The sequence below is a fragment of the Eleginops maclovinus genome, chromosome 18 (assembly GCF_036324505.1).
Source record: "Eleginops maclovinus isolate JMC-PN-2008 ecotype Puerto Natales chromosome 18, JC_Emac_rtc_rv5, whole genome shotgun sequence".
NCBI classification, from domain to species: Eukaryota; Metazoa; Chordata; class Actinopteri; order Perciformes; family Eleginopidae; genus Eleginops; species Eleginops maclovinus.
The window spans coordinates 85,001-104,596 of NC_086366.1; the positions used below are offsets into that span (position 1 = coordinate 85,001).

Here is a 19,596-nt window from a genome sequence, read left to right on the forward strand (position 1 = left end):
TGTGGTGGGGTGTTTTATTGTGGTGGGGTGAAGCACTGAAGCACTTTAATCATCTGATTTATGATTTAGCCACAGCTGGACTTTATCTCTGGTATTAAATGTTTGTTCAATAATCTCAGTTTGTATTCTGATTATTTGTGAAGATTTAAAGTGTTTATTAATAAATATTACTTCAGTTTCATTATTATAAAAGTGTCATTATATCATTTTAAGAAACATCATCAGATTCAGATTCTGATTCAGATTCAGATTCTGATTCAGATTCAGATTCAGATTCAGATTCAGATTCAGATTCTGAATCTGAATCTGAATCTGAATCCCTTTGACCCACAGAGGGGAATGTTCATTGTTAGCAGAGAGAGCCACAGACAGCTTCACGTTACACCCAGATACTAATATACAAGAAGCACAGTTTACAAAAAGTATAGCAGCCAGATACGTGTTGCACGGTTATTAACACACAGGGGGGGCTGACACACAGGGGGGGCTAACAGACAGGGGTTTAACAGAACAGGGCAGTGCTCGAATTACGTGGGAGCCAGAGGGAGCCGAGCTCCCATAGAGTGATGACTGGCTCCCATGAAAGCAACAAAGTCAAATTTTTGAGGGGGTCTCTCATATCTGAAGGTGTCTGCCATATATTGCATTGTAATTTAATCGTAAACAACACTCATTATCCATCCCTTTGCGGTCTCCAACCATTAAAGACGTTACATTAAAATAGGCTAATACCGGACGTGCTTATACGCTCAAGAGCGCAGCATACTGCACTTCACCACCACACCACTAGGCTACGTGAGCAAACTGGATAAGATCGATTTGACAGCACTCGCAAGTCCGAAGAAGTCACATAAAAATGTGCTTTTGAGGTAAAGACCAACAACACATCTTAAATTTAAATGTAATTGCCAGTTATGCCGCCGAAAAAAAGGCCACCTGCACCGAATTCATATTCGGCCCTGACCAGTTTCGGTTTTACCACTAAAAAAACAAAAATAGTTGCAGATTTAGAATCAGAAAATGGCCTAGCAACAGCTAGTTCTAGCCAGGCGCCTAACTCTACTGAGCCAGAGGACGTTGTGGCTACAACCAGTCATCATGATGTTTTAGCTGGGACACTTACCAATGACGATGAGGACGTTGAGGAGGAATTGGACGGAGAAGAGGCTGCGGAGACGGGGTCGGGGTCCGGGACCGATATGGAACTGAAGCACCTGCGCCACCTGCCTCAGAACTGGGGGCTCACACAGTGGCGATCGTGGAAGGAGAGAAATCCATGGTTGTGTACAAGTGAGAGTGGCCTTGGGTGCGCTCCCTGCCAGGCAGCAAAAACTCTCTTGCTCCATGAAAAAAAGACTGGGGTGCACCTTTCGGATGCATGGGTTAATGGGACCGTCAGTAGCTCATTGCAAAAGCAATTACGTAAGAAGATTTACCTGCACCGGGACAGCCTTGCTCATAAAAGAGCAGTGGAGATAGCAGAACAAAACAAAAAGATGTTCTGCCCACCAAAGATGTAGAGCTGAGTTTGGCTGCCATCGACGTTACATCAAGCTCATTTAGGGCGGCGTACACTATAGCCAAAGAGAGATTGCCATACACCAAAATGACGCCGATCATGACAGTTAATGAGCTTAATGGTGCAACAGTGGGCCCTGCACACCGCTCCGATCACTCCTGTGCTGCTATTGTGAAACATATAGCAGATGAAATGAAAAGAAGACTTGTTTCCCATGTCTTGAAACTCGACTCACGTATCAGCATAACGTTGGATGAAAGCACTGTGCATGGACGCTCCTATGTGATTATCTACATGAGGTGCGATGTAACAGGTAATGGAGACGTAGAGAACGTGTTTTTGGACATTGTTGAGTTGGAAAAAGGAGATGCAGGATCTCTTTACAATGCGTTAAAAGACAGTCTTCAAAATGTGGGGATAGAGGCAGAATTTCTTAAGAGGAACTTCATCAGCATAGCCACAGACGGAGCCGCTGTCCTTACCGGTAGGCATACAGGACTCATTGAAAGACTTAAACAAGACTTCCCTCGACTGCAGGATGTACATTGCCTGGCACACCGATTAGAACTAGCTGTTAATGATTCTTTGAAGGCTGTGGCTGGGTGCAACCATTTTGACATTTTTATTTCAAAGCTTCATAGTCTGTATCACCAATCCACCAAAAACGCACGGGAGCTTGAAAATGCTGCTAGGGAACTAAACATGCAGATTTTAAAAATAGGCAAAGTCTTCACAATCAGGTGGGTGGCAAGCAGTTTCCGGACAGTTCAAGCTGTGGTGAAAGATTTTCCTGTTTTGGCACAGCACTTTACAATGGCCAGCGAAGATGCCTCGTGCAACGGTGTGGAGAGGGCGAAGTATGGTGGCCTACTCAAGCATCTGACATCTACTGGCTTCCTCTCCGATTTGGCAGTGATGAAAGATGTGCTTCGTGAACTGCAGGGGCTCTCATTGAGACTACAGAGAAGGGACACGTCTCTGGTGGATGGCAGCAGACAAATCCATCAAACCATCGAGATACTGTCTGCTATGAAAGAAGATGCCGGTAAAACGGAATCCAAGATTCGCGCAGGCATAGCAAGTGGTCGGTTCAAAGGCATTGTGCTTAGGGAAACGCAGCCTAAGATTAATAAACCCCAGTTTTATCAGTCCATCCTTGATAATCTCAGATCACGTCTTCCTGACAGTGAACTTATTGCCATGCTCAAGCCTCTAGATCAGCACTTTTGGCCTGCAGAGAGGTCAGACCTAATGCTATTTGGAGAGCGCGAAGTGGGGAGATTCGCAAAACTCCTCTGTGAATCTTCTACCGAGGCTATCGAGGAATTCCGAGATTGGAAGCTTCAAGGTTCTCAGGGGAATACTCTTAAGAAACTTATCGTCGCATGCCGCACTATACTCCCGACCTCAGCGGAGTGTGAGAGGGGTTTCTCGGCTTGCAATGACACAGACGATAAAACTAGGAACGGACTGCGTGCAGCGAGCCTCACTGCCCTGCTATTCATTGACTTGAATGGACCTCCTATTGAGAAATTCAACGCCGTGCCGTTTGTCCACTCATGGATTAAGAGTGGCCACCGGACATCAGCATCATGGATTCCTGGGCGCAGGCCCCAGCCAGCTGAGAGCAGGGCAGTTTGGTCTCTTTTGTCTCCGTAAAGCCCAACAAACATGATCAGAGCATCGAACTGAATTGTTACATGATGGGTGAGTTTTGTCTATATATGCGTTCATTGGGTTACATTATTTGACAAGTCCTGAGAATGTCATGTTTGCTGTTGAACTTGTGCTTTCTTCTATGTTGTTTGACAAAGCCATAGGCTACATAATGCATAACAGTTCACAGTCTAGCCTGTCCCTAAACTGAAATTCAAAAGAATATGTTTAATCTATTTCCGTAAAGCCCAACACGGTCAAACATGATCAGAGCATCGAACTGAATTGTTACATGATGCGAGTGTTTTGTCTATATAACAACAACAATCTTGAATCTTGAATCTTCAATATGCGTTCATTGGGTTACATGATTTGACAAGTGCTGAGAATGTCTGTTGAAGTTGCGCTTTCTTCTATGTTGTTTGACAAAGCCAATATAGGCTACATAATGCATAAGTTCACAGTCTAGCTAAACTGAAATTCAAAAGAATATGTTTAATCTATGTATTTGTATGTATTGCGATATTGGAATGAAATATGGACAATCAATAATATGTTTAAATTAAATGGAACCGATTTCTGTAAAACAAACCCCAAAAAATCTGTCTGTTGTGTTGTGCGTGTGTTACGTGTGTAAGTTGTGTCTACCGTGCGCAAAAGCGCCATTCGCACCTATTTAATTGACATGTTAGGTTATGGGGGGGGGGCGGGGAGTCCAACTTGTTTTTATAAAATAGAGAGACCCCCTTGAAGACAAAAACATAATTCGAGCACTGGAACAGGGGGTGTTAAAATGTCGCTCCCTGTTGAGGAGGGGTTCACTGAGGGGGGTTCACTGAGGGGGGTTCACTGAGGGGGGTTCACTGAGGGGGGTTCACACTGAAACAGAAAAACATTTCTTGAATAAAAAAAAAGCTTTTCTTCATAATCTAGAGATTTCATGAAATCCCCAAAAAATGTTCTTTAAAACAAAGGGAGGGGGGCTGCCCTCACTCCACGACTCTGAAGCGACCCCCCCTCCAGGACCCTGAAGCGACCCCCACTGTAACACAGTATATTATTTAACAGTTCTTTAAATCATAATCCTATTTTGATTTAGTTTTGCTACGTATTCTTCTTTCTGGGTCCCTGAATGCACCACAGATACAAGAACGAAGTCCCCCATGAAAACCTGGAGGTAATAAAACCAGTTCTGATTCTACACTGGAACGTTATTGCGTGATGACGTCCTGTGTGGCTGACGCAGCGGGGGCGTGGCGTCACCTGTCTCAGGTAAAAAGGTTCTGCGACAACAGAGAGCTTCAAACAGGAAGTGATCATCTTCGCCTGCAGACCTTCAGACTCACGGCTCCTCGAGGAGCTCCGGAACAAGATCTACAGATAAAAACAATCATTCCATAGTCTCCTGATTTACCCAGTGTAACTAGTGTACCTGAGCTCTCTCACCATGCGGATCCTGCTCCTCCTGCTCTCCTCGGCTCTGCTTCAGGTCCGGGCCTGTGACTGGGACCTGGACCTGGACCCGGACCAGGAGCTGGTTTCGGGCGCGGCTCTGCAGACGGACCGGATGGTGGAGGTCTCTGGTCCGGAGGCCTGCCGGTCCGCCTGCTGCTCGGACCCAGACTGTGACCTGGCTCTGCTCGGGTTCCCGGCCGACGGCGGGCTGCAGTGCATGCTTGTCCGCTGCCGGGACAAGTGCGTCTTCCAGCCCAGCTCTCAGTTCAGGGTTTACCGCAAGAAGGGCCACAATCTGCCCGGGGATCAGGCTCCGGAGGCCGGGGAGAGGAGGCACGTCGTCCCTCTGATGGAGGACGGAGAACCGCGGAGCAACGAGAGCAACCGCCGTGAGTGCCATATATAATATATATTTAATAACCTTTGTGTGTGTGTGTGTGTGTGTGTGTGTGTGTGTGTGTGTGTGTGTGTGTGTGTGTGTGTGTGTGTGTGTGTGTGTGTGTGTGTGTGTGTGTGTGTGTGTGTGTGTGTGTGTGTGTGTGTGTGACTGATCACCTGTAGCTTGACTCACTGGGCTGCAGGACAGACCGGTCTGTCCTGCTCTCTGTTGTGATCACTCCTGGGAACCAAAACACACACACACACACACACACACACACACACACACACACACACACACACACACACACACACACACACACACACACACACACACACACACACTAGAACAACATATTTGTATCCAGATCTGAGTCAGCACTGTCATGCAGCAGGGGGCGCTGTCCTCAGAGCTGATGAGGAGGAAGAGGATGTAGGAATGACTTGTGATGGTTAGACAGAGATCCAGAACTGCTGGTCCTGTGTGTGTGTGTGGGGGGGGGGGGGGCGGTCTGCAGCTGTCAGACCCTAACCCTAACCCTACCAGAAGTGGTCAAAGGAAGGAAAACCGGTGAACTGTTAGACAGTTCTGATCATGTTATCTTTCTCTATATATATATATATATTAATGTGTATCTCTGTCTCCCCCCTCAGTGCACTGCCTCCTCCCCCCCCAGGTGGGATCCTGCAGAGCGTCTCTCCCCCGCTTCTTCTACAACAGCTCCTCTCAGACCTGCAGCCACTTCCTGTTCGGAGGCTGTCAGAGCAACGGGAACAACTTCCTCACCAAGGGGGGGTGTGAGGAGAGCTGTGGGGGGGTGACAGGTACACACAACACACAACACACACACACACACACACACAGAGTACCTGAATGCAGTCCTCATTACGTGTGTGTTCAGGTGCAGTACTTCCTGTTGATTCAACTCCTGCACCTGACCTTCCTGCTAAAGCTCCTCGCATGGGTCTCCACTCAGGTAAAATCTGACACACACCTGAAACAAGCCTGACATACACCTGACATACACCCAAAACACCCCTGACACACCCCTGTCACACCCCCAGTGTTGGGCAAGCTACTTGTCCAGTGTAGTGAGCTAAGCTATCAGTTACTCAACAATAAATTAAGCTTCACTACATCAAAAGCTACTTAACGTTGTACCAACCTTATGTCAATTCAAAATGAGTCTGATACACTGGTTAAAACATTTATTAAAGATCAGCCAATGACCTAACACAGTGTAGATATTGCTTTGCAGCATACATGGCTATGTAACAAATGAAACTGTTTACAAAAAACCAAAATCTTACACCATGATTAATAAGCATGGCTCAGAGAGTGATCACTGGGACAATAGTAGATGAACTAAACTGAATGACAATCAAAAGCCCCTTTCACACTGAGGAAGTCCAATCAAACCTGTCAAGTCCAATCAAAGTTTTAGTGGTGGGGGAATAGGGCGGGGTGGGGCTGGGGGGTTAACGGTGCATGGATCAGCCCTTATTGTTCTTACAAGAGGTGTTTGTTCACACGGCACAAAAGAAGCATTTCAAAAGTTGCATCAGAAAGGCGGTTCCTCTTTGGTCTGAAAATGTCTTTCCCTACGCTAAAGAGTCTTTCACAGGCTGCACTTGCTGGGACTCCCGTGTTGTACTTAAGAAAGAGTTTTTTCAGTAGTGGCAGATTTTGGAATGCATTTACAAGTTTGGTTTCAGATGACTGCAAGTAGGAGTCTACTTCATTCAGCTCTGTGGCTGATCTCAGTGATGGGAAGTACCCCGTTACCTCATCAACATCATCAGCTAGGTTGTCATCTTCAGTTTGCCTGTGACCTGAAGGCTGGGTTTGCAGCAAGTGTACTTCTGCTTTCAGGTCTGACACAACTTGAGCCTTCTTGTCACTCGGGATGTAGGTCAGTCTGAACATCGGGTGAGTTGCAGAGGCTGTGAGCAACCTGGTATCTTGATAAATGTACTCAAACCTTTTCTTAATCCCACTGATGATCGCATCTACCAGGGGGTTGCAGTGATGAAGCTGTCTCTCCCGCTTCATCTCTTCCATCTTTTCCAGTAGAATTGAAATGGTTGGCACCAACACTCCCGAGAAGCCCATTCGGTCAGACTGTAAAACGTCAAGAGCCTTGGCCAAAGGCATCATAACCTTGGAATACAGTCAAAGAAAAATATTAACTCACATTAAATCACATGTTGTTAAATTATTTAAGTCATACAATTGAGTTGTTGTTATTATTATCAGCTCCGCCAAGGTGGTTTGTTTGTTTGTCTGTTTGTTAGCAAGATAACTCATAAAGTACTGCACAGATTTGGATGACATTTTCAGACAACATGGGTATTGGGACAAAGAACAGCTGATTTTTGGGGGTGATCCGTGACACCGTGTGGAATTCGTGGGTCAGTCACCCATATTACCTTGGCGGAGGTCTGCGCTCTCCGAGTGCTTTTGTAGTTAAATACTTTATCACATATTAAATTCAGGCTATTATGATAGTTTGTTGTCATTATGTTCACATACTATTTGCACACTTGTCATATTTACCTTCACATATTCCTGTATGAATGTGAATTCTGTTGACTTGAATCGTGCCACCTGCAGCTTCTCACAGACTTCATAGAATTCTTGTTCTTTTGTGAGGATGCAAGTATTCAAGCGCTCCATGGCATGGTTGAGTTCCACCTGGTTAAAATGGGCACTATCAGCTGACATCCTAGCTTCTCTTGAATGGTGTCAGAGGCTTGAGTGCTCCTGTTTTGCTTGTTCCAGAGAGCCTGACATTTGGCAAGCGTTGATCTCGATATTCTTTTGAATGGCTCTGACTGGGTCAATGCGTGCTCAATGTCTCTGGTGGCAACAAGATTTAGAGAGTGGCAGGCACAGCGCTGGTGTGGAGGGAGGCTGTAATCTTCCTGTGTTTCCTCCAGGATGTCTGTGAGATTGATGAAGACAGGATGATCTTCCTCATCCTCATCGTCTTCCTCCTCTTCTTCCTCGTCTCTGTTTTCCTGGATACTCCTCTGAACTTCCGCGAATATACTAAAGGCCTTTATAAAGTTAGAAGCGTTATCGGTAGTCGTTGGAGTAAGCTTGTCTTTAATGTTGAATTCTCTGTGAACACCTTCAAGCATCTCGGCCAAAACATCAAAAGTGTGCCTCCCTACAATTCTACGGCAGGCTAATGCCCCAGAGCGGATGTTCAAGGAGTCCTCATCTATCCAGTGGACACTGACACCGAGGAAGCTCCTATTAATTGATGACCAGGCATCTGTGGTGGTGCATAGGTGACTCTGTTTGGACATTACATCAGTCAAAGCACTCTTCATGGAAGAGTATTCCTTGTTAAGAAGTCGCCCTAATGTTCGCCTTGAAATCAAATGCCTTGAGGGCAGAATTTCACTGAATAATTGTCTATATTCAGGTCTGTCCACAGTGTGGAGGGGGTGCATTCCTTGAACTATGAAGTTAAGAATCAGCGTATCGAAACGTTCCTGAGATATGATGGGTGTGCCCCCCCTGAAAAACTGTGACACGCTGGGTTGTAAGTCACTGTCTTCATCATTTGGCGTTAGACATCTTTTTTTGGCCCGAGCGCGCTCCATTCCATTTGATTTGGGTGGACCCTCTAAAGAAGAAATGATTGATTCATAATTATTTTGTGGTCCCAAACTCCCTAAAAGCTCTTATCTGTGTAAATAAGCCTTAAAACAGATTTGTGTAAACATCCTGTCTGGTAAGCTAGGCCATGAAATTACAATATCCAAGTTTCACTACTGCTCTCTAATGATAGTATTTAGTAGCACTCATCAGATTTGACTATATGGAAATTAAAGCGCGCTCAACTGAGTTGATGCTAGACATTGCACTTGGAGGGAAATTAGGGATTCACCTGAATGTGAGTTCTTAGGTTGGTGTTCGATGTCTTGGACGTCGACAACATCTTGGTTTTTGGATTGCAAAGCAGACATCTGAACACGTACTTTGTATCTGAGGATTCAACAAGTGTCATATATGTCTGAAGATAAGGCCACGGTGTGGTAGGGCCAGTTGGCTGATCTTCTCGCTCTCCTCCTGTCTCATCCTCCATCCTGTCATGTACGTGTGTCTGTGTGTGTCTTTCTGCGAGTTCCACTGCCGTACGCATGCGCATGTTTCGATAGATACAGTCAGACAGGAGAGGCAGAGTAGAAGCTCGCGCATGAACCATGAACATGTCCAACTAACAACTCTGATTGATTGTTCACTCTGATTGTTGTTCCAAAATAGCAAACCTGGTTTCATTTCTTAGTTATGTCCTGGATTTTGTAGCGTTTGTGAACGCTACGTCGCTACTTGATCAAAAAAATAACGTCACTACAGGAAAGTTACTTGATTCATAAAGCAGCGACGCTACGGTCAAGCTACTGGAAAATGTAGTTTAACTAATAGCTTCGCTACATGTAGTGGCGCTACTGCCCATCACTGCACACCCCTGACATACACCTGACACACCCCTGACATACACCTGACACACACCTGACATACACCTGACACACACCTGACACACACCTGACACACACCTGACATACACCTGACACACACCTGACACACACCTGACACACACCTGACACACACATGACACACACCTGAAACAAACCTGACATACACCTGACATACACCCGAAACACCCCTGACACACCCCTGACATACACCTGACACACACCTGGCATACACCTGACAAACACCTGACAAACACCTGGCATACACCCGAAACACCCCTGACACACACCTGACATACACCTGACACACCCGAAACACCCCTGACACACCCCTGACATACACCTGACACACCCGAAACACCCCTGACACACCCCTGACACACCCCTGACATACACCTGACACACACCTGGCATACACCTGACAAACACCTGACATACACCTGACAAACACCTGGCATACACCCGAAACACCCCTGACAAACACCTGACATACACCTGACAAACACCTGGCATACACCCGAAACACCCCTGACATACACCTGAAACACAACTGACATACACCTGAAACACAACTGACATACACCTGACACATACCTGACATACACCTGACATACACCTGACATACACCTGAAACACAACTGACATACACCTGAAACACAACTGACATACACCTGACACACACCTGACACACACCTGACACACACCTGACACACACCTGACACACACCTGACATACACCTGACATACACCCGAAACAAACCTGACATACACCTGACATACACCTGACACACACCTGACACACACCTGACACACACCTGACACACACCTGACACACACCTGACACACACCTGACACACCCCTGACACACCCCTGACATACACCTGAAACACAACTGACATACACCTGACATACACCCCTGACACACCCCTGACACACCCCTGACACACACCTGACATACACCTGAAACACACCTGACACACACCTGACATACACCTGACACACCCCTGACACACCCCTGACACACACCTGACACACACCTGACATACACCTGAAACACAACTGACATACACCTGACATACACCTGACACACACCTGACACACACCTGACACACACCTGACACACACCTGACACACCCCTGACACACCCCTGACACACCCCTGACACACCCCTGACACACACCTGACACACACCTGACATACACCTGACATACACCTGACACACACCTGACACACACCTGACACACACCTGACACACACCTGACACACACCTGACACACCCCTGACACACACCTGACATACACCTGAAACACAACTGACACACACCTGACATACACCTGACACACACCTGACACACACCTGACATATACCTGAAACACAACTGACACACACCTGACACACACCTGACATACACCTGACATACACCTGACATACACCTGACATACACCCGAAACACCCCTGACACACCCCTGACACACCTGAAACACACCTGACATACACCTGACAAACACCTGACATACACCCGAAACACCCCTGACACACCCTGACACACCTGAAACACACCTGACATACACCTGACATACACCTGACACACCCCTGAAACACCCCTGAAACACACCTGACACACACCTGACACACACCTGACACACACCTGACACACACCTGACACACACCTGACATACACCTGACACCCCTGAAACACACCTGACACACACCTGGAGGATAAACATTAGCATACCTACAGTTGTAACTATTATTAATACTACTGTCTCCCACCTGTCTGTCTCTCAGATGTGTCTGTGGTACGGTCTGAAGACTCACAGTTGCCCCCCCCCCAGGATCAAGGTGTGTGTGTGTGTGTGTGTGTGTGTGTGTGTGTGTGTGTGTGTGTGTGTGTGTGTGTGTGTGTGTGTGTGTGTGTGTGTGTGTGTGTGTGTGTGTGTGTGTGTGTGTGTGTGTGTGTGTGTGTGTGTGTGTGTGTGTGTGTGTGTGTGTGTGTGTGTGTGTGTGTGTGTGTGTGTGTGTGTGTGTGTGTGTGTGTGTGTGTGTGTGTGTGTGTGTGTGTGTGTGTGTGTGTGTGTGTGTGTGTGTGTGTAACAGTGTGAGTAACAGTGTGAGTAACAGTGTGAGTAACAGTGTGTGTGTTGTGTAACAGTGTGAGTAACAGTGTGAGTAACAGTGTGAGTAACAGTGTGTGTGTTGTGTAACAGTGTGAGTAACAGTGTGTGTTGTGTAACAGTGTGAGTAACAGTGTGAGTAACAGTGTGTGTTGTGTAACAGTGTGAGTAACAGTGTGAGTAACAGTGTGTGTAACAGTGTGTGTAACAGTGTGTGTAACAGTGTGTGTTGTGTAACAGTGGGCCTCTTCTTCTCCTACAGAAATGTCTGCTGAACTCTTCGCTGGTATGTTTGCTCTCCTGGTTCAGACTTCAGAATCATGTAACTACAGTTTACCTGTCAGCACCTGAAGATCGAAAGGTAAAGGTGAGTGTGTGTCGTCCAATCAGAGCGCTGCGGGGCACAGCCGGAGGTGGGTCCCTGCAGAGCGGCGTTTCAGCACTGGTTCTACAGCAGAGAGACCGGAGGCTGCCAGACCTTCATCTACGGAGGCTGCCAGGGCAACCAGAACAACTATGAGACTAAGCAGCGCTGCATGGACACCTGCACAGGTGAGACACACCTGTCTGTCCTTCTACAGGTTAGAGACATACAGGTGAGACACACCTGTATGGACCTGTACAGGTAGGTTGTTGTTGTTGCTTTTAATGGGCTATTGTCTCTCTGCAGTCAGAGTGCTGCCCTCCTCAAAGAAAGCCCCCCCCCCCTGCAGCCAACGGAAAGGCCTTCACAGAGTATGAAGGTAAGCGTTAGAAACTTACCTCACCATGTTTCAGATATATGTCAGATAACATCTGGACTGTTCTTCAGGCTCTGGTGTTTCAGATATCTGTCAGATAACATCTGGACTCTTCTTCAGGCCCTGGTGTTTCAGATATCTGTCAGATAACATCTGGGCTCTTCTTCAGGCTCTGGTGTTTCAGATATCTGTCAGATAACATCTGGACTCTTCTTCAGGCCCTGGTGTTTCAGATATCTGTCAGATAACATCTGGACTCTTCTTCAGGCCCTGGTGTTTCAGATATCTGTCAGATAACATCTGGACTCTTCTTCAGGCTCTGGTGTTTCAGATATCTGTCAGATAACATCTGGGCTCTTCTTCAGGCTCTGGTGTTTCAGATATCTGTCAGATAACATCTGGACTCTTCTTCAGGCTCTGGTGTTTCAGATATCTGTCAGATAACATCTGGACTCTTCTTCAGGCCCTGGTGTTTCAGATATCTGTCAGATAACATCTGGACTCTTCTTCAGGCTCTGGTGTTTCAGATATCTGTCAGATAACATCTGGGCTCTTCTTCAGGCTCTGGTGTTTCAGATATCTGTCAGATAACATCTGGACTCTTCTTCAGGCTCTGGTGTTTCAGATATATGTCAGATAACATCTGGACTCTTCTTCAGGCCCTGGTGTTTCAGATATGTCAGATAACATCTGGACTCTTCTTCAGGCCCTGGTGTTTCAGATATGTCAGATAACATCTGGGCTCTTCTTCAGGCTCTGGTGTTTCAGATATCTGTCAGATAACATCTGGACTCTTCTTCAGGCTCTGGTGTTTCAGATATCTGTCAGATAACATCTGGACTCTTCTTCAGGCTCTGGTGTTTCAGATATGTCAGATAACATCTGGACTCTTCTTCAGGCCCTGGTGTTTCAGATATGTCAGATAACATCTGGGCTCTTCTTCAGGCTCTGGTGTTTCAGATATCTGTCAGATAACATCTGGGCTCTTCTTCAGGCTCTGGTGTTTCAGATATATGTCAGATAACATCTGGACTCTTCTTCAGGCTCTGGTGTTTCAGATATCTGTCAGATAACATCTGGACTCTTCAGGCTCTGGTGTTTCAGATATCTGTCAGATAACATCTGGACTCTTCTTCAGGCTCTGGTGTTTCAGATATCTGTCAGATAACATCTGGAATGTTCTTCAGGCTCTGGTGTTTCAGATATCTGTTTGTTGTTATACGCAGAGGCTTGTATGGCGACCCCTGACATCGGGCCCTGCCGCGCCGCCTTCCCCATGTTTTACTACGACCGGAACACCGCCAGCTGCCAGCCCTTCCTCTATGGGGGATGTTTAGGAAACCAGAACCGCTACAGTACCATGGAGGGCTGCAAGATCCGCTGCCAAACCAACGGTAACCCTTTCAACCAAAATCACTTCCGCTCTGGATCGTGTGTGTGTGTGTGTGTGTGTGTGTGTGTGTGTGTGTGTGTGTGTGTGTGTGTGTGTGTGTGTGTGTGTGTGTGTGTGTGTGTGTGTGTGTGTGTGTGTGTGTGTGTGTGTGTGTGTGTGTGTGTGTGTGTGTGTGTGTGTGTGTGTGTGTGTGTGTGTGTGTGTGTGTGTGTGTGTGTGTGTGTGTGTGTGTGTGTGTGTGTGTGTGTGTGTGTGTGTGTGTGTGTGTGTGTGTGTGTGTGTGTGTGTGTGTGTGTGTGTGTGTGTGTGTGTGTGTGTGTGTGTGTGTGTGTGTGTGTGTGTGTGTGTGTGTGTGTGTGTGTGTGTGTGTGTGTGTGTGTGTGTGTGTGTGAGACTGAACAGGATCAATCAGACACAGAAGATTCCTCTTGTGAGTCTTCTGAAGAAAGTGAAGTCCAAACCACATCCAACAGAATGAGTCGTAAGGGCTCTTACTGGAGCGAGTTACCTCCCACCCAGGGCAGAACACCGAGCCACAATATCCTCAGAAGTAGTTCAGGGCCTGCTCAAGGGCTTACCACCACTGTTTCACCAAAAGATGCATGGGAGCTCTTCATCACTGATGATATAATACAAGAGGTGATGAAGTGCACACACTTGGAGGGACGGAGAGTAGCAACAGCTACAGGAAAAGAATGGAAAACTGTCAACAAAGATGAATTCATGGTCCTCATTGGATTGACCCGTCTTGCAGGAAGTGAGAAGAACTGGGATGTATCAGTCCGTGAGCTGTTTGGGAGACCTTTACATAATCCCATGTACAAGGCCACTATGGCTGTAGGAAAATTTGAAGATATTCGCCGTGTCTTGCGCTTCGATGACAAGAGGACCAGAGCCGTGCGACTGGAAACAGACCATATGGCAGCCTTCCGCTATGAATGGGACCTGTTCCTGGTCAACTGCAGACAGCGATTCATCCCCAGTGATTGTGTCACTGTGGACGAACAGCTTGCACCATTCAGGGGGAGGTGCAAGTTTTTATAGCACATGCCAAGCAAGCCCACCAAGTACAGCCTAAAGATCTTCTGGGTTTGTGATGCACGCATCCCCTATGCAATAGATGGTATAGTTTACACAGGGAGACAACCAGGGGAATAAGTTCAGAAGAATCCGAGGGAAAACCTTGTCCAGCAGTTGTGTAGTAGATTTAGAAACACAGGTCACAACATCACCACGGATAACTTTTTCACCAGTGTACATCTCGCACAGCATCTCCTGGAGAAGGATCTCACTATTGTGGGGACTTTACGTCAGAACAAGCCAGACATCCCTCCTCTGAGGAAGCCTTCCAATTCCAGGGAGGTTCACAGCACAGAGTTTGGATTCAACGGCAGCCTTACCATCGTCAGCTATGTCAGAAAGAAAGGAATGGCTGTTATGCTCCTGAGCACGATGCACCACGACAAAGTAGTGGATGAAAATAGCAGAAAGAAAAAACCAGAAGGGGTCACATTTTACAACAAGACGAAAGGAGGTGTAGACACCACTGACCAGATGGTTGGCACCTACACCTGCAAGCGCCAAACACAGAGGTGGTCCATGGTGCTGTGGTACAACATGCTTGACATCGCCACCCTGAATGCCTATACCTTTTTCACGGCTCAGCACCCAGAATTCAAGAGCGGAATCACCTATGCACGACGGCTCTTCCTCAATGAGCTGTCAAAGGAGCTTGTCACACCACACATGAGGAGTCGACTGGAAGGCTGCCCCCAGCTGCAAACCCCGATTATTGAAGCAATGGGAAGGTGTGGGGTGACAAAAGCCATAACCACAGGAAAGAAGCAGACAGGGCCAACCAAACAGAAAGAGGTGTCAGATCTGCCCAAGTAACAAAGATCGCAAAATCAACAATAGGTGTGGGAAATGCAATGTTCCTGTGTGCAATGATCACAGCCAGAAACAGAACGTTTGTCTCAACTGCATACAGTGAGGAGACAAGAAGGCAAAACAGGTGGTCACATTTTTTATTGCTGTTCTGGGTAATGTTCTTCTTTTTCAATTATCAATATGTTCAAAACGATTTTTCAAAGGTTAAAAGATATTTCAAACATGAGATCATTCTGGTGTGGTCCTAGATATAATACAAAATATTATACAAGGGATTATTCTTAACCAAAATGACAAAAATGGCATAAAAACACATTGATTCTAATATGGGTCATTTTTGACCCACTTATGGAAGAGTGTAGGGTCCAACCATTCGTGCATCTAAGGGTTAACGAGAGATGGCGAACAACAGATCGTGACAGGCTGGTGCACGAGGAAACGAGCCAGACCATGTACTGCTCAGCCTGTCGTCAGTACGCATCGGACGCTCACAGGTCAAACAACTTCATCGTGGGGACAAGAAACCTGAAATTGGAAGCCGTGAAGGACCACGACTCATCTAACTGTCATGTTCACGTCCTGAAAATAGCAAGTTATGTAACATTTGGAACTGGGACATTGAGGTTGACAGGATTGTTCTGTACTGTTGTGTGGACTCGGGGTTTAACATGCTGAACTGTGGGGACTTCTCTGAACGTTTCCTCGCTGATGTTTTGGAGATAATCTTTTCTATGAAGCATCTGGGATGGTTTGATGCACTGTCTATGTCTATGGGTTGTATTTGTAATGGTTGCAAGTGGCTTGTGCTTGTGTTGTCTGTGACTGAAAGTGTTAACCTTCTCCTGAGGAAATAGGAACATTAACATGGCAGATACTTGTGTATTGTTTATCATATGCAGTAAGACTGTAACGTTTGCAACTCAGTTCCTTGGTAGCACCTACTTATTATATAATCAATTCTGATGAAAAACTAGTTGGTAGGCCGACTGATGAGAACTAAATAATATCCCTATTACATTGTAAACATTAACGCATATATGTATTACTCATAAAAAGTGGCTGGTACATTTGAGAATCCACCAGCCACAGTGGTCGGTGGGCAAAAAAGTTAATTTGTGTGTGTGTGTGTGTGTGTGTGTGTGTGTGTGTGTGTGTGTGTGTGTGTGTAGACGGTTCCTTTGAGACTCGTGGAAAAGCTCGTGAACGCTGGACTGCAGGTCAGTTTTTACTGTAAAGTCTAAACACCCAAACACTTGATTAAACTTCCTGAGTTCGTTATTGTCCCTTCAGTACGAGATCTAAAGACAACCTGGTTCTCATATCGGAACCTTCTCATGAAGTCCTAAACAACATTCTGATGGAACAAACAGCCTCCTCCCAACGTGACAGGCCTCCACCTCCAAGTTTTAATGGATATCAATGTATGATACCAGCATCCAGAACCCCTGATTCAAAATCCCCCTTATTTAAGATCCCCCTTACTCGAGATCCCCCTTACTCGAGATCCCCCTTACTCGAGATCCCCCTTACTCGAGATCCCCCTGATTCGAGATCCCCCTGATCCCGAGATCCCCGTCTGACAATACCTGTGTCCCGCCAAACTGTTGTTTAAAGATGCTGTTGTTTCCAGATGCCAGTGTTTCAGACACCCCTGTTACGAGACACCTGCACTCCAGAATACCTGTCCTTGATACCAGGTTAGGGCTCCGGTGTTTCAGTGTACAGGTGTCCGAGGATAACACTGGTGTTCCAAGATACCCTTGGCTGACCATACCGTTGTCCATCGATACCTGGTTCCCATGATTCCAATGTTCCAGGATACCCGTGTTGAATCATACCCCTGCGTAACAGGCCCCCCCTCCTGTTGATGCCTCTGACCGGATGTTTGTTTTATTAAATGCTCTTCCTCTGACAGCCGTCTTCCTCTTTGTCACGCTGGCGGTGGTCTCCGCTCTGCTGCTGACGACGCTCGTCATCATCACTCTGAGGCGCCATCGTCTGTCCCGCCACCTGTCCTCCGTCAGGTAACACCTGTCTCACTTCTGTCCCCTGCTGCTCACTAACAGTACATACATACATATATATATATATATATATACACGTGTGTGTGTGTGTGTGTGTGTGTGTGTATGTACAGTGGAGGAAATAAGCATTTGATCCCTTGCCAATGTAGTTAGTTTACCCACTTCCAAAGAACTGAACAGTCTGTCCTTTTTATGGTAGGGTTCCTTTCACAGTGAGAGACAGAATATCAGAAAAGAGATCCAGAAATGGAGATAAAAAAAAATAGTAAATTGATTTACCTTTAATTCAATAAAATGTAAGTGTGTGTGTGTGTGTGTGTGTATATACAGCATGTGTGTATATACAGTATGTATATACACACATGCTGTATATACACACACACACACACACACATATATACACACACATAGTGTGTGTGTGTGTGTGTGTGTGTGTGTGTGATCACATGTGTTAGCATGAGATGTGTGTCTCCCTGCAGTGATAAGGAGGAACTGCTTCCGGACGAACAATCTTCTGTGGTGTCCCTGAACGTCTCAGAAAGCCCCAAACCAGACCAGGCCTGAGGAGGTCTGATAATATTAATCTGGATGATCTTTAATACATCTGTAATCTGGATACTTTTGAATACATCTGTAATCTGGATACTTTTGAATACATCTGTAATCTGGATACTTTTGAATACATCTGTAATCTGGATACTTTTGAATACATCTGTAATCTGGATACTTTTGAATACATCTGTAATCTGGATACTTTTGAATAATCTTAGGGTAGTTTGGTCTGGCTGCTAACATTGATTTGAAAATAAATCAGGAAACTAAATGAATAATTAAATATGTATTGAACTAAGTTCATATGGCTGAAGTTACACATATGTTGCTTGTCTTCTGTCTTAATACAGAAATATTTTCTGATTTTTAAATCTTGGTAAACACCTTTAGTAATGTGGCTGCGACCTGTCGGGCCTCAGGAAGATTCACGCTTTAATGAAGTTAATGTGAAAACGATTTAATGAAGGAGTGTGCTGGCAGCCCGTCCAATCAGGGAGAGGAAATCAGCCAATCACCGCTTTACCTGGAGCCCTCGTTCCCATAATGCAACAGGGCTCTGATTACCTGGAGTAAACGTTTCCCATAATGCAACAGGGCTCTGATTACCTGGAGTAAACGTTTCCCATAATGCAACAGGGCTCTGATTACCCGACGCCTACATTTCCCATAATGCAACAGAGCACTGATTACTTGGAGCCTACTTTACCCATAATGCAACACAGCTCTGATTACTTGGAGCCTACTTTACCCATAATGCAACACAGCTCTGATTACCTGGAGCCCTCTTTCCCATAATGCAACAGGGCTCTGATTACCTGGAGCCCTCTTTCCCACAATGCAACAGGGCTTAGCTGTAGCTATTTTCTAACCGGCTGAATGCTGTTTATTAAAGTGTTAGTGATTTATTGATAATTACAGGATATCAAAATGATTTACTGATATTCTGTCGTGTTGTGTTCTGTTATAATCCTGAGAACAGTTAGAGCTTATTTGTCTGTTTAAAGTTTCTGTTTTTACATATGATGGGTTGTTCTTTAAACTGTCTGAATAAAACTTTATTTACCCCTTTTTGTGTTCATGTTCATATTTGTATTTCTCAACGAGCACTGCCGGATGATGATGTGCTCGTATGGAGCATTGATATTCCAGTTGTTATTCAACTGTAATATTAGATATCTCTGATATTGTAAAGTCATGTTCAATACCCTCCTCACTTCACTCAGAGTCAACGGAATAATGTGATTCTGAGACCTTCAGACAATAAATATATATATATATATATATATGCCTTTATCAAAGAAAAGTAAATGTACATTGACATCAGGGGTACACAGTACGTATATAGTGTTTAAAATCCATCACCTTTAATATAAACTAAATAACTG

General features: G+C 45.7%; 2 protein-coding genes across 3 annotated transcripts in view; both read left to right on the top strand.

Moving 5' to 3' along the window:
* LOC134880164 (transmembrane 4 L6 family member 19) overlaps nt 1-4,554 on the top strand; it is a 14,734-nt gene extending 10,180 nt beyond the window's left edge. Inside the window, exon 7 of one of the 2 annotated variants that reach the window (XM_063906913.1) lies at nt 4,319-4,554. In XM_063906913.1, coding sequence (XP_063762983.1) covers nt 4,319-4,356 — 38 coding nt within the window. In that variant the 3' untranslated portion in view covers nt 4,357-4,554. Of the gene's footprint in view, nt 182-4,318 lie in introns of those variants that run through there. The other variant, XM_063906912.1, reaches the window with a different exon arrangement.
* Nucleotides 4,457-19,279, top strand: spint2 (serine peptidase inhibitor, Kunitz type, 2). Its single transcript, XM_063907353.1, has 11 exons — nt 4,457-5,019; nt 5,663-5,833; nt 5,911-5,985; nt 11,287-11,340; nt 11,875-11,898; nt 12,003-12,193; nt 12,283-12,355; nt 13,579-13,746; nt 16,805-16,852; nt 17,551-17,659; nt 18,139-19,279. Exons 1-11 carry the CDS (start codon nt 4,623-4,625, stop codon nt 18,221-18,223), a joined length of 1,395 nt encoding a protein of 464 aa, XP_063763423.1. The 5' UTR covers nt 4,457-4,622; the 3' UTR covers nt 18,224-19,279.
* The last annotated feature ends 317 nt before the right edge of the window (nt 19,280-19,596 follow it).